General features: G+C 43.3%; 1 protein-coding gene across 1 annotated transcript in view; it reads right to left on the minus strand.

Moving 5' to 3' along the window:
• The window catches only part of NEDD4L (NEDD4 like E3 ubiquitin protein ligase), a 185,540-nt gene that overhangs the window by 41,805 nt on the left and 117,373 nt on the right, over window positions 1–26,362 (minus strand). Inside the window, 8 exon segments of the mRNA XM_042804482.1 lie at window positions 2,211–2,270; window positions 4,198–4,272; window positions 8,590–8,766; window positions 9,900–10,032; window positions 11,940–12,106; window positions 13,118–13,220; window positions 13,324–13,385; window positions 19,462–19,512. Of these exon segments, the coding sequence (XP_042660416.1) occupies window positions 2,211–2,270; window positions 4,198–4,272; window positions 8,590–8,766; window positions 9,900–10,032; window positions 11,940–12,106; window positions 13,118–13,220; window positions 13,324–13,385; window positions 19,462–19,512 (828 nt within the window).

The raw sequence follows: 26,362 nt of genomic DNA on the forward strand, positions 1-26,362 counted from the left end.
ACCACTGTAAAAGATATTCTACCACAGGGAGTAGAAACTTGGGAGATTTATCAAGAGCCTTTTACCCAACAGCTGAATGCTTTTCAACAATTGTCTTCAGTAAATAGCGGGGGGGAAAAAAAGTACTATGGTTAGGGACAAAATGTCATGAGAAAGGAGATGCTGGGACACATAATGTATTAACATGTTTTGCTCAGACTACTTTTACAATGGAGCCTTCACAGAGGAATGGTAAAGGTCCTTGGGGACTCAAAAAAAAAAATCCTGAAAAGCAATGTGGTTAATAACCACAGATATATTTACCCAAACATGCACTGTCTCTACAGTCATCACCATCTACTTCATCCCCCACACTCAAGTGGCCAGTTTACTCATCTTCTGCCACTGACCGATGTAAGAAGCGAGCCACGCTATCTGTAGGGCGGAGGTAATATTGTCACAGTTACACATACTATTTAGCGTATCAGTTTCTCACGAGCTCTCTTAGACTTGGACCCACGGTGGGGGGAAATCTGGTAACTTTAGTTTGCATGAGTATGTCCTTTCACAGCCTCGCGGGGCCCCAGGGCCTGCCAGGACAAACGGCAAGCCATCCGTCTCCCACCCGCGGCCGGCGGGAAGCGGGGCGGGTGGGCCAGTGAGGGCCGGCGGGCAGGGCGGCCGGGCTGGGGCGCAGCCGGAGTGGGGGGCGAGCAGGGCTGTGGCTGCCCGGGCCCACCCCGCTCCACCCCACCCCACCCCACTCCACCCCACCCGATCCCACCCCACCCAGCTCCACGGGGCTCACGCGCGCGGCAGGGCGGGAGCTCGGTCCCACCAGGGACCCTCGCCGGGCCGGGCTCCCGCCCCGGAGGCAAAACTGAAGCGACCCAGAAGCTCCTGCTATGGCCAGGTCCCGTGTCCACAGCCGAGGGCTGCCCGAAGGCCAAAGAACCGCCACCTCGGAGGAGAATGCTTTTGCATTTAAATGCGTGAACCCTGGCCAAGGCCCAAGCGCCCTGCAGATGGGGGTCTGGGAGTACAGGCCCACGCGGGATGAAGTGGGGGGCGAGGGTCCCATTAGTAAGCTGAAATGTAATCAGGTAAAACATCTATGACATAGCTGTATTAATTACGAGTCACTGAAAGTTGAAATCGGTTATTTGCAGCAAAACATTGATATTTTGCTGTAGAAAGCACACTCAAGCCAGGACGTTCTGCCAATAAAAGACCTTCTTTACAGTACAGTTCACACAGCACACATTTTTACTAATGATTAACAAGTCAAGCAGCTTTCGCTAAGACAAGAAAAAATTTTCTATTTGCAGGAACAAAATACGAGTGTGCTCCTCTGATTCTAAAATTCAAAACCCAGTAAATATACAGTATTACAGAACGATGCATCAACACCCAAATTAACATCTGACATTACCACACATAAACAGGAAAGATACCGAGTTTAAATTATATTTCTCCCCCCGAAAGAAATTATCTCGCAGTGCATATATTCATAAAAGCTGTTTATGATAGTTACTGTAAAATGATTTCCATGAGATAAGTTGCTTCAGACTGAAGTTTAATCACATTAAAAAAGACTGGAATGGTTTTGACAAAGTCCAGTATAAATTAAAACCACTTTCCTCTTGTACTACACTTTCAGGAAATCACCTCCAGAATTTTAATGGATGATCAAAGTGAAAATCCTGCCTTGAACTGCCAAACAAGTACTGGAAAACGAAAACTGGCACTAAATAAGACCATTAAGAGCTATACGACATATCACTGTACCGGCATGGTTCCCAAATTAAGTTCAACTTTAAGAATTAAAATTAGTCTAATTAGAGTATGGGAAGAGAGATGCAAGCTAAAAATACAGCTACATGGATACTAATTTGATGTCTAATCCCTGGTTCTTTCCATATCAGTTTTTAAAGAATCAGGTATTGTTTCTTTTATTTTTTTAGAAGCCTGCAGTATATTTCCTTAGCACATAGCTTTGTTAAAAGTCAGTGGTATATCCTCATAATTAAAACATGCTAATATTTGAATGAAATGCACTGTTTTGAGACATTTTGAGAAAATCCAAAACAACAACAAAATATAACTCTCGATTCAGTGGCTGTATTTCATTCAACGCACTGCTGCTTTGTGAAAAAAAGTTCCTTATTGTACAAGACCTAAATCTACCCACATTTTATTTAGAGATAGTGCTTGATAAAGAGTAATATTACCGTTGGTTCCTCACCACCTGTGACAGTTGAAGAACGAGCTCTCCTAGATGGACCGCTCTGCTGTTAAATGATAATTAATGTTACAGATAAGTATATTTAGTGATGAAGGTCTCAGATTACTGTCACATCTTTAGGAGTAAGGAATCACAGACACTTAAATTTATTAAAGGACAGCAATTAGAAGGAAATAATGTTTAAGATAAAAGACAAAAAATTGATCACTGATAACCAAGTCAAAATCTCATACAGGAATTAATTTCAAGAGTTCTTGCCTCCAATTTCATATGTTCAGTATTGCTAATGATAATAATGTGACTATTTATTCAAAATGTAATATCCACCCCCCAAAACCCGCATATTTTGCACGTTCTGCCCATATGCACGGTACTTAAAACCAAAATGGATACATTCTGGTCATCAGTGAGTGCACAGAAGTAGATGAAACATGGAACTGATACTGTGAATTTTCAGTAAGGATTAACGCAGTCAAGAGCAGCACTGTATTTAGAAAGAAAGTATGTATTTAGTTGCTAGAAGATAAATGATCAGCTCAGTAAGGATTAAATACGGTTAAGATCAGTACTTTCAATTCTGCTGTTTTGAACATCTGCTCGCGAAATGAGTGGTCTACAATAATAAAGTGAAAGACGGATCACCAATCCCAACCTGACCACAGCAGCTAAAGAAGCCCAGGCTGCACAAAGTGATATTAAATGGGAAGCAGAACACCTCTGGAACAGCCTGCGTTCGGAGCCAACTTTGTCTAGTAAAGGGAGAAGACAGTTGAGGCGCAGCTGTACCGGAAACCACACCACTGTTTGCCCAGAAGAGGAAGCAAAGAGACGGCTAGTGCTTCAGAGGCAGTTCTCTGAACAGCAGCTATTGCATGCATCTGTAAGCAGCAAAGGCAGGTACACTAAACAACTTCTAGAACACGTGGAAAAATTCAACCGAGAGAAAAACACTATGGTGGTTGTAAATGTCTGCCCAGCAGCAACAGAAAGAACAAAGGAGAGACATCTGCTTTAATAAGAAACTTACTGATACACTCTATTTACTCAACAATTCCATAAGAAGGATACACAAATCTGTTACTTGTAGATACGTATGTAACGTACTGCTAATAAAAAAATTGGGAAAAAATCCTGGAAGTATTATTTTTTAAAATATTGCATTATCTTGAAAATCTTAACAGTTTTATTCAAAGGCTTATCTTGTACAACCCTATTTTAAGCAGCCTCTCTACAGCCTATCTCCTTTGCAATCCTTATACTTGGGTTGTATGACAAAATACATAGAATTTGCTATCCATTAGATCAAAGGTGTGCATGGTTATGATGTGAATGAGAATCTTATTTTACAAAGCATCTTTGTATCTTTTCCTGTTTGAAGAAACTACTTAAATAAAATTACAGAAGCTGCTTACCCACATCAGTCATATTAAACAACTACAATAGATGCAATTCTATTCACTTCTATCATGAGGACTGTCATAAAAAGGCTCCTTTTACCCACTACAACTAGGTAAAACACCAAAACTTTTTAATGTTATACAGATTTATATATGCCAAGTAAAATCAATTTATGGGACACAAAAATATGCCTGACGAAGAATCCTGTGGCTGCTACAGTTCCAAGTATAGACGGTGGTACTGCCCTCTCCTACCCCAGATAAAACACCCCTTGGAGGATTCTCTCGCTGCTGACTATGTATCTAGGGCGCAGTAAACTGAATTACTATGTCAGATAACTCCAGTTAGTGCGACTGTGCTCTCAGTCTCAAAACATCTCTCTCCCTCGTGGACGTCCTCATTTTAGTTGCTGACCACGATGGTATTAATTTGGCATCCATTGCTATTTGGGATAGTCATATGCCCATATCGGTTACTGATCTATATCTGACTACAGCTGACCAGAGAGAAGATATTATTCAGAATCAGGCAATGTTCAAACAAAAAGAAAGAAATAGAAGTTAGCTTTGGTTTACCAAGGATAATTGAGACTGTTCGGCAACCGTGTCTGTTACACTGCAAGATCTTAATCTTGAAGAAGGATCTCGTTGCTGGAAAAAAAAGAAAGATGTCTTTAAGTTAAGATGTCTTAAAACAAGGAGTTTTAATCAGGAATTTCACTCTTCTCCAATTTAATCCAAACCCCTAAATAATAATATTTATGTGGCAGTGTCTTTAGTTTTAATACTTCTACAGAAATGCGGCAAGCAATGAAAAATCTAAATTCTCAGCATTCCATCATGGACTGTTACAGATTAACTGAGAAAATAATATACTCAATTACAAGACAGATTACTTACGTTTTACAAGTACAAAGCTCTTTGTAACAAAATCTCCTGTAAACAATTTGTATCTCCTTCTGTTTTACCAGGTAGTGGTATATACAATTTCTCTGTTGACAGCGACCCTTCAGATACATTATTAAAAAAAAGGGCTCATTAATTTTTCTAAAGGAGAAATGCCAACATGAAACAATTCCAATAGAAAAAAAGATGAGATTTTAAAAACAGTGTGAGTTTAAAACCAGTGGCAGAGTGCAGCATGTCAAAACACCAACTCCAGGGATTCGGGTTTGAACTTGGTGAGGATCAGGTGAATTGCTACGAAATTCTTTAGAAAAGTCAAATTGAAAGGGTGACTTTTACATTTGAAGTCCTGCCCCACGTGATTTTGTAAGTGAAGGGAAATCTTAGCACAAAAGCAGGCCAATTTGTCCGGCAGGAAAAAAAAAATTAAGGGAGACGGAAAAAAAATTTGAGCAAATAAACCAAGAAGATTGTTTCTTAGACAAAAATTAAGCAGATGACACTTCTCTTAAAACCAGACATTGCAATGAAAACTGTAGCTGTAATACAGCTCTTCAGGAAGTGAGTGCTCCACCTTGGTTTCATTACTTCTTGGTGAAAATCACAGGTGGCATGCATTATTGACAAAAATTAGGCATTAATAAAGAAATCCAAAATCAAATACTATGAATGAGACCTCAAAGGCTTAAAAATTTAATTACTTAGAAATTCAAAGTATTTATTTTAAAAAAATCAAGTCTTAATTTTCCTCTTTGCCTTCTGGTTTTTTAACTTCCCAAGACACATCCTTCACGATCATGAATTAGAAACAAAAAAAAGTCCTAAAAACCCCAGATGTGCTAGCATGTCTGCTTGATACTAACATGTAACTCCTCACCAACTTGTGAGATTTATCCAAAATCAGGTGATCAAGCACAGTGGTGTCAAGTGACTAAATTGCAGTCCATATGGGACAGGCTCAGATTATAAAGGGACAGCACCTGAGAAGTGACAAGGATCAATAATTACGTTTTCCACTTGCTACAACATTGGTTTTGGGACTCACAGCCACAGAGGCTTCTTCACATCCCAGAATTACAAGGAAGACCTCCAAAGATAATTTCAGCTTTTACTTCATGATGTTTGCTATGCAATTAAAAAATGTTTCAGAAGGAACTAATGTGCCACGCTAATATTCTTTGCACTAAAGAAGGAACTAATGGTCTGCCTACATCAGTTAGCAAGCATTGCTCTTCAGAATTAATACTGGTCTACAAGGTGTAGTCCAATGTAAGAAATACATCAGTATTACAGCAATTTTGAAGTATCCCCACAGCTGGTACCAAGACATCTAGAAGGCATTAGGCCATGGCATCAGCAATTAATTTTTGTCATTCTCATGAAAAATCCCACATAATGAGAAGAAAATATACAAATACTGTAGTCATGAGAGCTGGCAACAAATAAAGCCATGAATAGAATATTTCAGTTGGAAAGGACATACAAGGATCATCCAGTCCAGCTGCCTGACCACTTCAGGGCTGATCAGTATTCCATAAAATCAATCAGCATCTAAACAGCACTTCACTAATTCACACTACAGTGTTTTCTCACACAGCTTTCCTGTGTGGTTTGATTGAGGCTGTAAGCTCCACATACAGAAACAAGCCTTGGATAATTCTTAAACTTATTACTTTGCATAACTGATACCTTGTCTTTAACCAAAGAGTAACTAACATAACCCTTTTCTGGATATTAATGGTACGAGTATGAATATGCTAATAAACAGGCAAATGACCTCGCCTGTGTATAACCACTCACACGGGCACCCTTAGGGACCACTGAAAGGCAACGAAGCAACATCATGAAGCAAACCACGAGAGACGTTTCAGCAACTCCAACTCTTACTTGAAAACATCAGTCCTAAGAGCACATTCTGTTAAAATCAGTGCTTAAAAAAAAAAAAATAGAAAAAAGAGATGTAATTACACCTTGCTTCTATGTGATGCTAAGATAGATGTGGAAGGATTTGCCTACCAAATGTACTGAGCAGCAAGCGTGATGTGCTTTCTGGCATTACAGAGATACACGAGAAGAGTGACAAAATACTTTTGACACACATACAATCACTCCTCAGCTATCTGTTGGCGATTTAACCATGTATGGGTGTCGAGACCCTGGAGCGGGGTCTGTCCAACACCCAAAGCTCAGGCTGCATACGCCGGGCACGCCGCCGGGGAGACCCCTAAGGGCTTCTGGTTGCCGCCCACAGCCTGCAGATCCGAGCCAGCTTTCTGTAAAGCCACTTCAGAGCTGGCGGCTTTGGGAAAACCCCCGGGTCCTTTCCCCCCTGCAAGAGCCCCGCAGCTGAGCTCGCCAGCCGTGGGGGGCCCCGTCCAAGAGGGAACGCCACGCGGTCACGCCGCAGCACACGGACCACAGCTTGCGTTCCGCTGCCAGCGCCGAGCTTCTCCCGGCCACCCGGCCCACCCCACGCGAAGCTCGGGGATGGCTCCGTGCTTGCCAACCCCCAAACCGGGAGGATTTATTAGCCCCGGGAAGCGGCTCCCGGCCCCCGAGGTGGGAGCTGTGGGGAGGCCGCTGCAGGGAGGGGAGGGGAGCTGCGCCGACGTGAGGTGGGCCGGGGCTGCCCGCAGCCCCCCGCTGCCCCCCGCTGCCCCCCGCAGCCCCCCGCTGCCCCCCGCTGCCCCCCGCTGCCCCCAGGCTTCTGCAGGCCCCGGCCAGGCTTCGCGGAGTAGCCTCTCCGCCCGGGTTTCTGGGTTACCTTCGGTATCCCCACACCTCGCGTGGATAATGCACGCCGACAGAGATCTCAAATGCTTTGGCCATCTCTTACTTTGCAGGTGTGCTCTGATTACAGTTTTTATTGCACTGAAAAGGAAGATGCTAGCGCTTCATGGCTCATAAAAGAGCTATTTTGTCTGGGAATGGAATTATTGAATTGTTTCAATTAAGATAACTTTGCATCTATACCATCTATTTATTTATTACAGTTAATGTGAAAATAATGTAGGCCCTGATCTTGCCTCTGAAACAATTCGATTAACCATCTGCCCTCCAGGTGAAAGCAGTTACCTACAAATGCACAAGTGACACTCGGTGCAGCTGGGTGGCCATCAGAGCTATAATTTGCTAACTAACCTCTAGATAACACTCAAGTCATTATAAGACACCTACTGCATAGGTTCTCCACGAAGAACCTGCACCTAACCAAGACTCTATTTAATCAGAACAAGAGTAAATATTATTTCTTATCTCTTGAATTGCACAGGTGCCCTGATGGCATATACCAAGAATAAAAAAAAGAATGAATCACAGCATGATGTTCTGTTTAATACTTACAATTCTTTTTTCTTAGTCAGACATAAACTTGCAGATGGGGGAATCTCTTATTATCCTTATTTTTGTGTTCTCATCAGTCTGACAAACTAATGATTAACACCAATATAGAGAACATTTTTTTGCTTTACTTCAAGTAAACCCTTAATGGTGAGTGACAATTTTTTCCCAGACTAGCCATTTGCAAACCTGTAGAGGATTTCACCAGAACTACCTACTTCCAATTCAAAGCCTTTGCTAGTCTTATAATAGTTGATCCAATAAACTGTGAGGGATTTATAAAATCCTAATATAAGAAACCACATGCTTTAATACACAAGTGTACAGTTAAAATGCTGAGTTTAAGAAAAATTGTCATGTTGTAAAATGGATGATGATTCAAAAAGCATTAGCAGTTTTTCCTCCTTCCTTTGGAAATTCTTAGCTTGATACTCTCTAGTATTACATATTTTGTTTCACTGAAGGTATAAACAGTGGCACAGTCTGAAGTTAAACTCACACAGAAGAAAACATGACATCTAAACTGAGGAATCCTGTTGCTCAAGGCAGTTTGCTCTATGGTGAAATTACGCTGCATTTTCTGGAAGATAATTTTAACAGTATGTTCAGGTTTTCCTGAGACCAGCAATTTCTACCCATCCGTGTAACTGATTCAGATTATGTCAAACTAAGAAAAGATTGCAGAAATAGAGGTCTATATAGAAAGAGCCGCATGTCACGTACAATCAAAGAACTGAGTTGTTCCCCATTGGAATCAGGAGTGACCTGAAGTCGTCTGCTCAGCTCCTCAGAGAGCTCCTGGGGACTGGTACGGGATACTGGAGAGGCAGGAGGAGGTGGCAACGACAAGCTTAAGGAATCTCCACTTGCACTTGCTTCCTCTGAAATGGTTTCCCAAGGCTAACAAAAGAGAAGAAACTATCTTAAGGATTTATCAAGACAGACCAAGTCTTCTCTCCCTCTGCCTTCTACGGGACCACCTCACTGTGACAAATACAGGTGTGATGATACCCAGTCTTGATATTCAGTGAAACAAGCCAGTCCCTAGAACACAGACAAACATTCTACTCTGTGTGAAACAGTCACAGGGAGAAATAGTTTTTACGTGTACTTCAAAATGGTCATTTTGATGATGACACAATGCCTTATGATTCAACACAGAAAATTATGTAGATGAAAAGATGCGTTAAAAAGGGCTCATTAAATAAATTCTACTTGAAATTTTGTTCAAGATGTAGCTAATTCTGCATTCTAACTAAAAACATGTAAGAAACAACTGTTAATTTTAATTTAGAATAAAATGCATAACAAAAAGTACTCATTAGTATCTGCAAATCAAATATTCACAGGTGACGAGTGCAACAATAGTTTCAGCTATCTATTTGTTGCTGTGAATAACATTTAGTGAACCAAAACTAGCTTTCACAAAGAATTTTGTCTGTGATTCACATAATAAAATATTCCTTAAAGTTGGATGTGATTAGAGCTTTGCACAAACTCTCACTTAGGCCTACAAATATGTACAAAATTTAATTTATTCAGTCTAGCTATAAATTAAACAAACACTCACCCTGATTAACAAGATCTCAGAATTCTAATTATAATCAAGTATTTTGGGGAAAACCCCGATAGGTTCTCTTTCCTCTAAATCACACCACGAAAGAAACCTGAAATACATGGCAGTCTGTTTCCCTTCTTTTTACAACTTATCGCACCGTTATTCAAAGCACAACATTGCAAGTGTTTCTATCAACATATATTTAACAAGCAATGCTTGGAATTATAAATGTTTCTCCCAGCATTTGCATAGTATTTAATGTTGTGCATACATTATCAGGCACTCACCAATGCACGGGACCTCGAAGGTATAGCTCTGGTTAGGATTTTTATTGTGTCACTGGTATTTTAGTAAGGCAGTTCCCACAGACACCATGTAAAAACAACTATGTATGTTGTACAGTAATTAGCTTACAAATGAGAAACACATCAGCTTGCAGTTTAGTCAACCTCTTAAACCCGAGATCTTTACATACCTCAGGAATGTCTCCACTCTCCATAGGTTCCGGTTCCAAATCCTCACTAATGTGTCTCCGAGATCGGAACCGCCTGTGGGCTGCTTCTTGGTTTATCTGCCTGATATTGTTATCCGAATCAGATCCCACATCACTGGAAAGTGGGGAAATGAAAGCATGCGAAGGAGAAAAGAACAAGAAAATAACAAACGTTAAAGCTGAACACCTACTTTGTCCACTGCTTTCAGACCTCATTAATGCAGAATCATTACTCTTGCATATGCCAGGCTTCAGAAATAGCAGCCCATTTAACCCCTCAATCCAAAGTAAATAAAACTGCTAGCACTTCACTGATGTCACAGAATCACAGAATCCCAGGTTGGAAGGGATCTCACGGATCATCTGGTCCCACCTTTTTTGGCAAAACCCCAGTCTAGACAAGCTGGCCCAGCACCCTGTCCAGCTGAATCTTAGAAGTGGCCAGCGTTGGGGAATCCACCCCTTCCCTGGGGAGATTGTTCCAGTGGCTGTTTGTTCTCATGGTGACTCATTTTCCTCTTGTGTGCAATTGGAATGTCCCCAGCAGTAATGTGTACTTGTTACAAAACACTGGAAAGTAACATTCTTTACACATCCACGCCAGCTGAGCAGAAATGCAAGTCCACACTCAAATGTACTAACCCATCGTTACTCTTCCCTTCCTGTGATGACCAGAGTCATTCCTGAAACAGAGATTTTACCTTTGCCCCATCTTTATGTCAACTACTGCCTTCCTCTTTGCAATAGCTAAAGCAAATACAAGCTGTGGTGGCGTGGGTAACTTCTGGAACTGGCTGCATCCACCAGCCTGGCTCACACCAGCAGTGGTGGAAATGGAAAATACCCCAGTTCCCCTGATGGAGACCTGCCTGGCGTGTGGGTCTTGTCAGTGTGCACAGCCAGATATAAATCTCTATTTCAGGACTCCACGGGCAGATGTTGTTAGAAGGCAGTGCTGTATTCAAACCTCTCTTTCAGGATGAGGGACTGTAGCTTTTAAAGATGGTCATGATCAGGAAAAACTTGTTTGCGCAATCATTCTATCGCTGCACATTTTAAAGGACTATGAGAAATGCACTGCAGACATGGATTGTACAGCACTCAGTGTTTTTTTTCCTTGATGACCAACTTAGTATCTGAGTTGCTGGCCTAGAAGTTACGTTTCCTACTTTCAACATCACAAGACCTTCACTTACGAGAGTAACTGTCACTGCTGTAAATTACCAATAGTGGAAGAATAGTCTCCACATAAACATCTTGCACTATTTTTAACTAATACATGATTTCAGCCTAACTCTGAACATTGTCAATTATACATACTTTTGAAAATGCAAGCTTGCCAGAGCTTTATAAATCTAATCATAAGAAATATCTAATGAAGGCTTGAAGAGGAACTCCACACTAGCACAACCAGTGTACAAAGGTAATGCAGTCTATACACTGAATAAGAATCAGGTTCATCTCAAAGTTAGTCAGTTTAATTAAAACTTAATAGAGTTGACTCTTTTCCTTACCTTTTCAACAGTGTCTACAGAGGAAGTAATTTATTCCTGTTAAATTATTCGTTGAAAAATTCCACATCTGTCTCCCAGTATTCTAAGATATATTGTTAATGCACTGACTTCCCTTCCACTCCCTCAGATTTCTTAAAATTTCCCAGAATACGTATGTGTATATGTGATTTCCTGGGGGTGGGGAAGTCTCTTTCATTCTTAAAAAAAGATGTTTCCTTTTCAACTACAGATATCCAGCCTTTGGTTTTCAATTTACTAGCGCATTTGTGAACACTCTTCCATGACTAAAGTATAGCTTCAGATACATAGCACAGGCAAAACCCCATGATTAATCTGTTACTGAAAATAATAGTGTGCCTTTATAAACTGCTTCATCAAAGTCTTGCTTAAGACTTTTTCCATCCTTGAATTTGTAACTTCAAAAGGGTTATGTTTGCTGGAAAAAGTCACTATCCATACTGATAATTTTGCACACATCCACAGAACACTGCACTACACTGCCACTTACATTAAGCTTGGTCGATGCCACTGGGTAGTCCTATTGTTATGGTTGACATAGTAAGTCCGCCCCAGGTTGTCCACCTTCTCTTCCCATCCAGGAGGCAGCGGAGGAGGCGGCAACTCCTCCTGACGTTGAGATGCGGAGTCACTGGAATCAACCACATCCCATCCATGCTTAGAAATTAAGAAAAAACAAATTAAGAATTTTAAAGGCCAAGTTAAAAAGAAGTTATTTCATTATTGCTTACCTTAGTGCATAGGTGCAGATTCTGAAAATCTTCTAAAGTTCAAAATTACTTAAATGTAAACCATCCAGAAATCAAATAAACTCCATGGTTACAGTGTGCACCTCATTTTCAGTGACACAAAACTTAAAATCCCATCAGTCTGGTCCAACGGAGATTCCCAAGTGTATTTGGGTGGTTGCTTGTTCTAGTGGTAGCGAGTTACAGATTCCCAGTCAAGAAGCCAAAGAGAAGCAACTGCTAACTTTTGAACTCAGTGTATGGCTTGGGATGAGAGCCCTCATTGCCAAGCTACAGATGACTGTGGCACATGACTGGTAGGGCAAATGCAAGCTCACATTCGCTCAGACAGCCCTAAATTGCAGCTAATTCTGAAAATGGGTGATGGCTGATAAGGGTGCTGAGAGGTCTTTAAACCTGATGTGCTTGCATGAGCTTTAGTCTCTGCAAAGTCAGTGCTGCCAAGGAAATAAAGGAAAATGCTGTAACACCTATTCTGGAATGGCCTCTGAAGAAAAGGTACCTAATACAGACCATTATGTTTACAAATTACTTGCGTAGACTTTCTCAGTTCTACTTGGCATGACTTCCACTTCTACTTGATCCCAAACTTTGTCAGAGAGACTTTAAAATTCATTGCGGCAGCTGAAATACTTTGAAATACTTAAAATGGTTGAGAAAACACTAGGTTATGTTGTTGGTTTGTGGTTTTTTTTTTGTTGTTTTTTTTTGTTTGTTTGTTTGTTTTTTTTGTTTGTTTGTTTGTTTGTTTGTTTTTTTTTCAAAAAAGGGGGAAAAAAAAAAAAAAGCTGGAGAGGAGGAACAGAGTAAGCTGCTACTGACACTGTGACCAGAGTTTCATCTTTCAAGGTACAACTTTTTCTACAATTATACTTGAATCTTTAATAACTTGAATGCTTCCACAAGCATTAAGCCTTACCTCAGATTCATCCCTCTGATCACTGTTTTCGTCCTCCTGGCCACCGTTTTTAGGCATATAAGCCATCTTCAGTCTCAAGAAACCCTTCACACGAGATTTGTGGCTAGAAGACAAGGAGGTACATTTCATTCAACAACCCCTAAATACCTGCAAATAACAAACCTGGAAGTAAGTAATGTTTTAAAATACAAATGTCTTCCCCTCACCTTCTTGGTCTGAGAAGGAAATCCTTAAATGTGTACGGCCTTTCCATGGCTGGGTCTTCAGTCTATAAGCATTTAAGAAAATGGCAAATTAAAGGGCTTGCCCACAAGCAGAGAGACAAGTAGAGAACATTCACATCACAGACGCGGTAGAAATGCTCAAGACGTTTAAATAACGAAGTTTCGGCAGGCAGACCTCTCTCTACCAGCGCGTCACCATTAGGTGGTCATACACGGCTGCAGAAGCAGTCCACTAGATGCCACTGCAAATACCAGCGCTGGGCCGGCCCAGCTCTCATTTGTAAGTGTACTCGACATGCACAACTCAGAAAAAGGTGGAAATGACCAGTAAACAAACCCCTTCCAACTTTCTCCAGTCACCCAACAGCAGTGTCAGAAGAGGCTGTATCGATTTCAAAGTGGTGTTTTTTCTGCACGTTAGAAAGCGATGAAATAAAACTCCTCAGCTGGCTTTCATCTTTTACTTCAAAGAAGTTGAGATATTCAAAAATAATTAAGACTTCAAAAACTTTTGTGATGTATATAACTAATATTATCAGGCTGACAGATTACATCTTCTGATTTCCACTGAACTGTAAGTTTCATAACACCTTAAATCTTGAAAACTTTGTTACATGAGCGTTTCAGCTTTCTTATTGAGTAAGTTACGATATGTCTGCGAAAATACAGATGTTATAGGTACAAACCTAAGAATTTTAAAATGACAAGGTAAATACAAGAATTGGAAATCTGTACACAGACTTCATCTGTTGAGCGTTTGGGGTACTGTAATCGGTCGTACAATTTGGGCTGACAACATTGGAAGCATGAACTGTGTTACACTCGAAAGAGTAAGCACGTTATCATACACACTCTAGTAAAACGAGAGATTTAGTGTCTTGGATTAACACCAAACTTTCTCAAAACAAGCACAAATTTAGTAGATACTTTGCAGAATGTTGTGCCCATATGACATCCACTAAAAAACCACTGGTATATCTGTAAATCCCTTCCTGGCCCTAGCCCTACAAGCAGCAATACTTCTTGAGTCCAATTCTTTCATTTACCCTTTCTAAATACAGAATAGTCTAACTCCCAGACTATTATTCATTAAAAGCTTTGTTGTCAGTTTATTTCAGAGTCAATAAATAAGAATTTAAAAATCAATCCTAACTCATCATCTCAGATATTCTATCAGATACCATACAGACTTTCTTTTCACTGACTGAACTCAACTTGCAAGCATTTCCTGCACTGAGTGTCCACTTAATCTGTGAGAGGCAGACTTCCCATTTTTTCAGAGACGGTAAATTTTAACCAAATCAACAGGACATTAAAGCAAGCATGATTAAGTAGTACTGCTTTTTAGTACTCAACTGTAAGTAACGCACATAAAGTGAGAAGCTGTATATTTTAACCAAATTTTGCAGATAGTACTTAGATAGTACAAGAGAAAACAAGGATTTTGACAAACAAATCAGCAGTATAGCTAGAATGAGAAAACAAACATTTCTTAATAAATACACCACAAGATCTCTTATTAAGGCACTGAAAGGATGAATGAGGAAAATCTCTATTAGAACATGAAGATATAGTGTATGTTTCCCTGAGCATCAAATTAGTACACACACCTCAATAAGTATATAAATAACTAATTATAACAGTGTGTGAGAACACACCGCCGGGCAGGTAAGCAAGCACGCTGTGGAGACACTGCTACGTTAGAGCTGTAGAAAGAGTGATCGTTCTGAGATACACACTGTGAGATTTGCCAGAGGAAATTTTGGGGGAAAAAATGGCTTCTGAAGCTGAAGAAATTTTCTGTGAAGATGGAGAGCGAGAAAGACTTTGTACAGGAATCACATTCGCTTTCTAGTGAGCCTAGAAGGAAATGGGAAGTTCTGGACTGCAAAACTCCATCATTTTAGATAATGGATTTTATTCTTCAACGGCAGCTAAGTAGCTGATCCAGGAAATATTACAATCTTGGATTTTCTATGTAAAGATAGTAGAAGGCTTTAAAACAATTTGAAAAAGTTTAGCATTCCACTCAAATATGTGCTAGAGAGGTAGGCACGCTCATGTCCTACCCCAGTCCCCCAGTGAGAGGACAGCTGGTCTCTTCCCACAGAATGTGGAGGAAAACAAAGAGCTGCTAATTCCTCAAAGCAGCTCACAGAAAGTGCGTGACATGTCTATAAGCTCTACCTCAAATCGTGATGATGATTTTTAATTATTAAAAATGATGTTTACTAAAAAGGAACTTTAAAATACTACCTGACTGCAATAGTATGTCCCTCCTCATTTTATATTTCATAGCACATTGTTTGTAAGATACAAGTAGCTTAACACTGACGGACTTTCTCTAGTTATATACAGGCTACTTAGATAATGTCTCTGTGTATGGATACATGTAAATGGAAATATAAACGCAAGTACGGATAAAAGAATATTACACAAGACATTACACAGTACAGCTCATATGAGAACGAAATGATGCATTTTTTCATCAGAATACATTTCTGATCGTTCCATCATATTTTTCAACTATTATAGTTTATAAGCCAACGACAACAGTGTTATGACTCAAAGATCAACCGCAAGAGACATGTCTAAATAAGCATTTACTGTGAAAATCATTAGAAAACCATCTTCCTCCTACAATAACATCCATCAATAGCAAGATGCCAAATTCAGGCACAAATAGCAACAGTCGTGCTAAAATCGACACCTTATAAGCGTAAACATTTTCAGTAACTTCCACCATTCTCATTTTCACCTTTTCAAATACAAAAAAATCCCCTCCAAGTTCATGGAAGTAAGATTAACATGTACAACATTCTAAAAATATGAACTACATCAAGACAATGTTAGGCATCCAAAACATTATATAATACCAGAAAACACTTCTACCAAGCATAAAACAATCATTGTATAACTATATGCATATATCTGTATATATGTAAATTCACTAGAAGACCCTGTGAAGTACAAAGTGTATTTTTTACTATTTACAAAGAAGTTTAAAAACAATTGCAGTGTTTCATACTTTTTGCACCCTGTGACCTTCCAACTTCAGTTCTTTCATCAGTAACTGAATTCAACAGGGTAAAGTATAACATGAATACAAAAAGACAAAAGAAGTGCTTTTTTGGCACAAACATTTTCTGCAAAGTTAATTTTGGATTTTTGTCTGCTAAGGGAAATAAAAGAAAGACCATACAGCAATACTGAAAAACTGAAACTGAAGCAAATCTGCCCATGAAATAAAGAATTCATTTTTATTTAGCTTTGAAAATAGTTTTGACTGAAGCTTTTGCAGCATGGGATGGTAGTACTCTAGACATATATGTAGCATGGTGTAAACTAAATTTCCTATGCAATGGTTATCTGCTGTGGGAAGAGCCCAGGTTAACTTCAAGCTTCGTGCAACTAGAATGGCACATGGACCCTCATTGTTCTACCACTTCACCTCCTTTGGGGGCAGGCTCTGTGTAAAATAATTCCTCATGAAATACCCAACATCACCAATGTCATTTCAAAAAAATCTTCATTTTAAGTTATTTGTGGTTTTCACTACCGCATCCCTACAGAATCTCCAACCCAGCACGTCTTCAGCGTTTTCAGAAATTTCCAGTAGGAACAGATTTGCTGAGGGGCCCATCAACTGAAAGCAGAGGCAGGGACCTCTCCCTCACACTCTTCCAGCCAAAGAAGTCTGGCAGGGAAAGCTGGAGCTCACTGGAATTGGTAACAATTCTGCTGCTGTCTTTACTGGACTGTAATTACATTTAGGACAATATTCACTAGTCTCAGTGCTGAGCATCATCCTTTGGTGAACAGATTAGATGCGCAGCCTATCAAAACCTGAAGACAGAGTTTCACATCATAACTTACAGCCAGCCAGCGCTATGTCAATTCTACGCTCGCACAATTAAACGAGAACCCCACCCTTGATTATATAGTAAATAGAAATTTCACTTAATTTAGGCTGTAATTTTGCTTTCTGCGTGAAGACCATGCAGAATCCTGGTTGCCAGGAGGAAACCAGACAACTGGAGCTTTACAGAATTACAGAACCAGCTTTACACTCAGAATCCCTCCATTTATTAAAAAACAAAAATAGAGAAAACATTACCACGCTCAAATCAAACACCTGAAATATCTGATTGCTGACAATGGAATGACTCAAACTCCGTGTCAATTACTTTTAATTATCTGCTATTAGAACTCTAACTGCTGGCGAAGAGTTCAATTTTAGCTAAAATAATGAATATGCCACATAGTTCCTGCAGCCTTTTGGCTTTCCACGCATCTGCTGAAGCAAATCTGTCAAAATGAACCTGAATCGGGCTTACGGATACCAGCTGGTTTTTCGCACAGAAGGCTTCCCTGACTGGAGCCGCGCATCCCTCCCCACGCGGGTCTGGCGCACAGCGGCAGAACGCCCCGCCGTCACCCCTGCCAGCCGCCCCGCGCGTGGCCGACGGCGTCGCGAGCGCGTCCGCCATCCCGCAGCGGTGCCGCCTGCAGCGCCTCCCCGCCGGCGACTCCTCCTGCCCCAAAGCCAGTGCAGCCGTTTGCACCCGCCCGAGGAAACGGGCTGAGTCACAACGCAAAGCGTCCCACACTCACCAGCTGCGCGGGGGCCACCACGAGAGCGCTGGACCCAGGCTAATGGAAGCGGCAACACGGGGGTGTGCATAAAGGGCAGGGCCTGCCCGGGCCAGCGCACTGCCTCCAGCAGCGGGCACGGGCCTGCGCTCCCAGGGCACAGCGGCGGCGGGACCCACCGACCTGGCTGCGAAGCCGCAGCCCAGCGAACCCTGCCAGCGCACCTTCCCCCTCTCCTCTCCTGGCGAGGGCTGGCAGGAGGGGAGGAGAAGCGGGCGGCTCTGCCTGTCCGCGTGAAACGCACTGAGGGACCTGTGCGATGGTACGTTTGGGGTTTCAGAAAACACCTGTAAATAAATGGCGCTAAAGGCAGTCACGAACCTCGGTATTCAAACTCCAACTTTTGAAAAAAATCGAAGAAACCGCTCCAAGTATCAGCTTTTCTAAGTTATTTGATTTATATTTCTTTGCATATAATGTATTTAAGCTCTTTACAACTGGGAAAATATCCAAAATAAATACTTTCCTATTACATAGGAAGGGCGATAGGGACTTACATGCCTCTTGCAGAGAAAAATGTACTTATACACATACAGACATTTCAAGTTATACATATGCATATTAAAAGCTATAATGTACACTCTGACAATATCTCAGCTTGTAGAATCATAATTAGTAATAACGTCTAATGAATGTTGCTGTATGTGTTGTTGCGCACATTAGTATCTCCATTATTACTTAGAAGTCCTTCAGATAAGTTTACTTTCAATCAGTGATAAACCCAATAATTTTACTCAAATTTGTTACGAAGATCAGCAATCTTATAACATTTCCAGAAGAACTGAATTTTTGTAACTTCTTAAGATCCTGTCATGCTGGTTCAGCAGTTTCTCTGGTTTCAGTCTATGGCTATTAGCTTTACAAGGCTTGAAGTAACATCACAATGTACCATCCACTTTCCCAGACAGAACTATTATCCCATAACCTTAGCAACGTATTATTTAGATAAAAAATCAGACAGATGAATAGGACCCCAAAAATGTTGTTTTTTCCAATGTTTTAAAAAAAGTTCTGGAGGAAGGGGAGTTTGCTAAGGGAGAATACAACTGTTTCAACTGTAAGAGAAATCATAAAAAGGAAGAAGCCAGAAGATTAATAGGACAATAATCCCCAATGGCCAGGTGAGAAACAACCACTCTACGGGCCACATGTTATTCGTGAACTGACTCTAAAAAGGATTTTAAGAAAGAATGAGAAGCGACACTTGGATATCGGGAAATTCATTAAGATGCCAGAGAACAACTGTCTTCTTGTCCCTGCAAAGGGAACCATTTCTCCCAATTTCTGTGCACAGTGGGGCTTCGTTGTCCCTAACATTTTTCTTTAAGCCTCTACTGCTATGCTGGGAATGCTTGCTTTAAGAAAATTTAACTGGACTACTTCTGGAAATAAATTCTACATAACATCAGGGGTCTTCACATCTGGTAATGACATAAAAGAGCCTGTGGAGACAAAAGCACTGCTTACCGGAAGGTGACTAAGTGGAACATCCACTTGACCCAGGAAGTCGTCTCTAGTCTGTCAAACAGAAAAGAAAAGGCAGAAAAAGGAGTCATTTTACATCAAAAGAGCAAAAATTATAAACATCAATCCAGTCACAATGAAACAAAACTAAAGATGGTTGAGTACCATTATTTTAGCAATTACTGGTTTCTACCCCTGTATTGTTGCACATTATCTGTTGTTATAATTTATCCATTTCAGCAGAGGATTTTCTGTGACAGTCCAAAATGGCTTCTTAGTCCACAGTATGTATGTTAAGTACTGATTAAATGCTGTTTCCTCTGACAACCTACACATAATTAAAAAAGCAAAGTAATAATCTACTCTTTCCATTTATTAGTCTCCACATGCATTAAAAAGCAGAGTGAAACCGTGTCACTGAAATGTTCCTCAAACGCTGATGCCTTCCCCCACACCTTCTTTTAAGGAACACCTCATAAGCACGGCTGACAGGGAAGGGAGGGGAACCCAACATCCAAACAGCAAAGACAGGGCTGCACGAATTGTAAACATTTTTCCCCCAAATAAGAATTTTATCACTTTAACAAACAGAAACCAAAGTATTAGTACTGTTTTATTTTTTTCAAGAATGCTGTTCCATGGAATCAGAACGCGTACTTTGTGAGGAGCAGTTACAGAGCCTTTCAAGCAGCCTTTCGGGTAATCCCGTAGTCCCCCCTGGAAGCCTGGACCATTCATAGGCTGCTTCAAGTGAAGCCTGCCGATGTGGTTACACCAACACGTGGGCTACACAGCGCCACCACTAATTCACTTACACACACTTACGTCCATACAGAAGTGATAACCACTACTTTCCTGCATTTTCTTCACTATCTCCTCCATCACCACCACCTCTTCGAGGGAGCAAGCCAAAGGCAGCATCTCCCATGGAGGTAACCACCGAAAAGCTGACAGCATGACCTGGTCTCCATCTAACTGTACCTTTACTAGCGGGTATCTGAACCATTATTCATAATTCCATCAACTACATTCCGTACCCATTTTACAACTATGAAGATGACAGGATAAAGTGAGCCCTTCAAGGGCTAGAAGGTCAGATATCTGATCTTGGCGATACTCGAGTGATTCCTGAAGATGCTCAGACGGGACTGCATGCAGTGTGCTATTCACCCACTCATACCTACCACTGTAAAGAACACAAAAATTCACACAAGATATCTCAGTGCGTTTCTAGCAATCCACTTACAAGGACAGACAGAAGAAAAGGAGCATGAAATATTAGCAGAGGGGGACAAACTAAGGTTAAAGGGAAATTGAGAGGGAAAATGTGTACTGTTATCGCTCACTTTACAGCTCAATAAAGCGTAAAGAGAAATAGCTCTCATCAATTTTTTCATCAAACAATAATGTCTGTTTAATCTCTCTATTCAATTACACTAGATACAACATTTCTACCTGAAAATATCTGCGTACTGAATGGACTGTGATTGCTTTCAGTAAATTATAACCTTAAAGCACCGCTCAGGTGTTATCTTTATCACTTAGGGACACCTTAAAACTGCTTCAGCATTGAACGATTTTTATGATTAACAGCATCACCTGAAGAGCAGAGTTGCACTGGCACCTTTTACTGTCAATTAATCTAAATCTCAGGGGTGATTTTTCTTTAAAATGTGGCTGTAACTATCCATCCAACTTCAAAAGATCCCCGTGCAAACCAAAAATGCAGGCAATCTCCCCGTTTGAATCTCATACACATGGATCAGTTGATCTTCCCTGATGGTAAGTAATAGAGGGCAACCCAGAAATCAAATCAGTATAAAGCACAGACAGTATAGTCAGGCACTGCACGGAGAGATTCCTTTCTGTCTCTTAACTGCCCTGCAATGCCAGGCCCAGGCGCTCTCAAGTGCTGCAAGTAAAAGAGTAGTGACTGGACCAACAATATTCAGAAGCAGCTGTGCAGAAACCAGATAAATATTCTAATTTCTCCATTATAAACAGTTCGCCTTCCTGACATATTTCCAGAGACATGTTTGTACTTAACCTAGCTGGATGTGCACAGTATCGCTTCGGACAATATCTCAGGAGAGTATCTTCAGAGCTGTATGAGGTTGCCCACGTGGTAGTGATGTGGACATGTTGAAAGTCAGCTCCACAGCTAATCGAATTGACTCGTTGATTACGATCATTATTTGCTCATTTATAACAGCAATTCACTGTTCTAGCCACTCAGCCTAAGATTCCTTCCTGCCTGTGATGAAATCCATTCAAAACACGGCAAAGAACCCAACAAGCCAGACACCCCACAAAACCACCGAGGAGCCCTGGGTGATTTCTTGTTGCAGGGAGAGGCTGTGGGAAGACAGTCGCAAGCCTCTTTTGTGTAACCAGACCCCAGAGGAATCGGGCAGCTTCTGAGCCCCCAGGGAAGCCACGGCTGCATGACGGGGCACCGGGGGGTCGCTCCTCCGACCCCTCAACCAGGAGGAGCCATCTCCTGCTCTGCGTCCCCCAGGGGCTACCAAACCCCGACCCTCAGGGCTGTGAAAGCTCTCCTGAGGTGAACACAGGGTCCTCACAGGCGGGAACGGAAGAGGGATAGGAAGGATGTCACCCTGCTGTGTCTGCACTCTTAATTCCCACCGGTGATTATTTCTCTCCCAATCCACCTGCAACTGGGGAAACCTTTCACCTTGCAAACCTCTTGGCCCAAGGCGCGGCTGGCCCTGAAACAAGTCATCTGAAATGCAGGTACTTCTTCAATACCCAAACGCCCCGGCTGCGCTAAGCGCGGGGTAACGCAGAGCCGCGGCCGTACGGACAGCGGTCACGAGGGGATCGGCCCGAAAGCACCACGGGCACAAAAGGAGCCCGGGGCCACGTCTGCTCGCCTCTCCCTGGCCAGACGGGGCCGGTACGGGCTGGACCAGTGAACGCAGAGATCCCTGCCACGGGGAGGCCGGGCGGAAAGCTCTGCCCGAGGAGCCCGGGCGCTATCTGCCCGGCCCCAAGGCTGTGGCGAGGGCAGCGGGGGAACGGGGCAGCACGGACGCACCACAAGCAGCCCCACAGCCCGGCCACGCGCTCCCGAAACCGCCAGCGACCCGCGTCACGGGGAGAGGCCCCTCGCCGGGGGCCAGCGGCGGCATGGCGGGCAGCCGGCAAGCGGCCAAGAGCGGGAGCGGGCGGCCAGGCCACCGGGCCCGAGCGGAACACGGCGGCGAGGGCGGGCTGCCGGGGAGTGCACGGGGGCACCTGGCGCCAGAAACCGCCGCCCCGCTCGTGGAAATCAGCCCCGCTCGTGGAAATCAGCCCCGCTCGTGGAAATCAGTCCCGCTCGTGGAAATCAGCCCCGCTCGTGGAAATCAGTCCCGCTCGTGGAAATCAGCCCCGCTCGTGGAAATCAGCCCCGCTCGTGGAAATCAGCCCCGCTCGTGGAAACCACCGCCCTGCTCGTGGAAACCACCGCCCCGCTCGTGGAAATCAGTCCTGCTCGTGGAAATCAGTCCCGCTCGTGGAAACCAGTCCCGCTCGTGGAAATCAGTCCCGCTCGTGGAAATCAGCCCCGCTCGTGGAAATCAGCCCCGCTCGTGGAAACCACTGTCCCACTCATGGAAATCAGTCCCGCTCGTGGAAATCAGCCCCGCTCGTGGAAATCAGCCCCGCTCGTGGAAATCAGCCCCGCTCGTGGAAATCAGCCCCGCTCGTGGAAATCAGCCCCGCTCGTGGAAATCAGCCCCGCTCGTGGAAACCACCGCCCCGCTCATGGAAATCAGTCCCGCTCGTGGAAACCACTGCCCCGCTCGTGGAAATCAGCCCCGCTCGTGGAAATCAGTCCCGCTCGTGGAAATCAGCCCCGCTCGTGGAAATCAGCCCCGCTCGTGGAAATCAGTCCCGCTCGTGGAAACCACTGTCCCACTCATGGAAATCAGTCCCGCTCGTGGAAATCAGTCCCGCTCGTGGAAATCAGTCCTGCTCGTGGAAATCAGTCCCGCTCGTGGAAATCACCGCCCCGCTCGTGGAAACCACCGCCCCGCTCGTGGAAATCAGCCCCGCTCGTGGAAATCAGCCCCGCTCGTGGAAATCAGCCCCGCTCGTGGAAATCAGCCCCGCTCGTGGAAATCAGTCCCGCTCGTGGAAATCAGTCCCGCTCGTGGAAATCAGTCCCGCTCGTGGAAATCAGTCCCGCTCGTGGAAATCAGCCCCGCTCGTGGAAATCAGTCCCGCTCATGGAAACCACCGCCCCGCTCGTGGAAACCACCGCCCCGCTCGTGGAAATCAATCCTGCTTGTGGAAATCAGTCCTGCTCGTGGAAATCAGCCCCGCTCGTGGAAATCAGCCCCGCTCGTGGAAATCAGTCCCGCTCGTGGAAACCACTATCCCACTCATGGAAATCAGTCCCGCTCGTGGAAATCAGTCCCGCTCGTGGAAATCAGTCCCGCTCGTGGAAATCAGTCCCGCTCGTGGAAATCAGTCCCGCTCGTGGAAATCAGTCCCGCTTGTGGAAACCACTATCCCACTCATGGAAATCAGTCCCGCTCGTGGAAATCAGTCCCGCTCGTGGAAATCAGTCCCGCTCGTGGAAATCAGTCCCGCTCGTGGAAATCAGTCCCGCTCGTGGAAATCAGTCCCGCTCGTGGAAATCAGTCCCGCTCGTGGAAATCAGTCCCGCTCGTGGAAATCAGTCCCGCTCGTGGAAATCAGTCCCGCTCGTGGAAATCAGCCCCGCTCGTGGAAATCAGTCCCGCTCATGGAAACCACCGCCCCGCTCGTGGAAACCACCGCCCCGCTCGTGGAAATCAATCCTGCTTGTGGAAATCAGTCCTGCTCGTGGAAATCAGCCCCGCTCGTGGAAATCAGCCCCGCTCGTGGAAATCAGTCCCGCTCGTGGAAACCACTATCCCACTCATGGAAATCAGTCCCGCTCGTGGAAATCAGTCCCGCTCGTGGAAATCAGTCCCGCTCGTGGAAATCAGTCCCGCTCGTGGAAATCAGTCCCGCTCGTGGAAATCAGTCCCGCTTGTGGAAACCACTATCCCACTCATGGAAATCAGTCCCGCTCGTGGAAATCAGTCCCGCTCGTGGAAATCAGTCCCGCTCGTGGAAATCAGTCCCGCTCGTGGAAATCAGTCCCGCTCGTGGAAATCAGTCCCGCTCGTGGAAATCAGTCCCGCTCGTGGAAATCAGCCCCGCTCGTGGAAATCAGTCCCGCTCATGGAAACCACCGCCCCGCTCGTGGAAACCACCGCCCCGCTCGTGGAAATCAATCCTGCTTGTGGAAATCAGTCCTGCTCGTGGAAATCAGCCCCGCTCGTGGAAATCAGCCCCGCTCGTGGAAATCAGTCCCGCTCGTGGAAACCACTATCCCACTCATGGAAATCAGTCCCGCTCGTGGAAATCAGTCCCGCTCGTGGAAATCAGTCCCGCTCGTGGAAATCAGTCCCGCTCGTGGAAATCAGTCCCGCTCGTGGAAATCAGTCCCGCTTGTGGAAACCACTATCCCACTCATGGAAATCAGTCCCGCTCGTGGAAATCAGTCCCGCTCGTGGAAATCAGTCCCGCTCGTGGAAATCAGTCCCGCTCGTGGAAATCAGTCCCGCTCGTGGAAATCAGTCCCGCTCGTGGAAATCAGTCCCGCTCGTGGAAATCAGTCCCGCTCGTGGAAACCGCCGCCCCACTCATGGCAGCCGAGGCGAGAAATCACTGCCCTGCTCGCGGCAGCCTGGGCTTTGCCAACTCACAAAATCCAGCATTTCCGTCACTGAACGGGGCGGTTCTGCTCTTGCGGCCACGCCAGCAAACACTCCCCTGTAACCGGGCTGTTACACAGCACACAAGCTAATGACACACAACAATGAAGCAGAAAGCACTGATTCTTGTAGCTTATTAAGAGCTTGAACAATGAAGGGAATACTTTTATAAAGATTTTTTTCAAAGCGTATTTAAATGAATGCAAATATTGTTTCCAATGCTACAGACACACACACAAATAAAAGATAAATTCCCTTAAAATTAATTTATTTGAAAGAGACTTAAATCATATACTGACAATCCTGCACTTATCCATCATTTTAGTATCTTGCCTAAACATGATAAATTCTAGCACCTTGATCTAGATTGGAAATGTTGTATTCAACTGTCAAAGGCATGAAATTTTGGCAACAGATGAGGTATAAAATATGTAAATAGTATTGCACATGTTTGCTCTGTGAGCTGGTAGCTGTGCTTGATGTATACTTGGTATTCATTAATAAGCTATGAATTTTCAAAATAAAGCATATTGCATTCTTCAAAAATGAACTGTCTGTCAGGGAAAACAATTTCTTCCAGATACTGTTTATGATACCAGATATCAGCCCTAGTGATTCCCAAATAACCTGCTGCTTATTTATAACCACGCTATGCACAGAATTCCAGGAAGTGCATACTGCTGCTCCAAAGCCAAGTTTACATATTTCTCATAGCAGAGCATTAAGTTCAATATTAAAATTCATATTTTATATGATAACATCAGAAGAATTCTGTTTCTGCTACGAAGATAGCATAAAGTCCTGTGATCCCCAAAGCATGAACACATACCACTGTGCTATACGCCTATAGAACAACACAAAAAGAATATCTACACCAAGGCGTCTGCATTTTTTCCTAATTTAAGTAAATATAGCTAGTAGAGTTTTTCATTACAGAATTCTGACAATTAATCTTCTTCCTAGCAGCTACTGGAAAAACCTGGTAGCATGCACTGCTTTTAGAGAATTAACCTATTTCACCCTTAATATTTGCAAATACCAAGCACCTTTCACCTCCTGCTTCAATACAGCTACTCAAATATCAGCTACCCAGAAGAAAATACATACCTATTCCTAGATCTGTTCACACAGCTTTTAGTTCAAGAAAAACA

This window comes from Tyto alba, unplaced genomic scaffold (genome assembly GCF_018691265.1).
Source record: "Tyto alba isolate M040663 unplaced genomic scaffold, T.alba_DEE_v4.0 Super-Scaffold_42, whole genome shotgun sequence".
Taxonomy (NCBI): domain Eukaryota; kingdom Metazoa; phylum Chordata; class Aves; order Strigiformes; family Tytonidae; genus Tyto; species Tyto alba.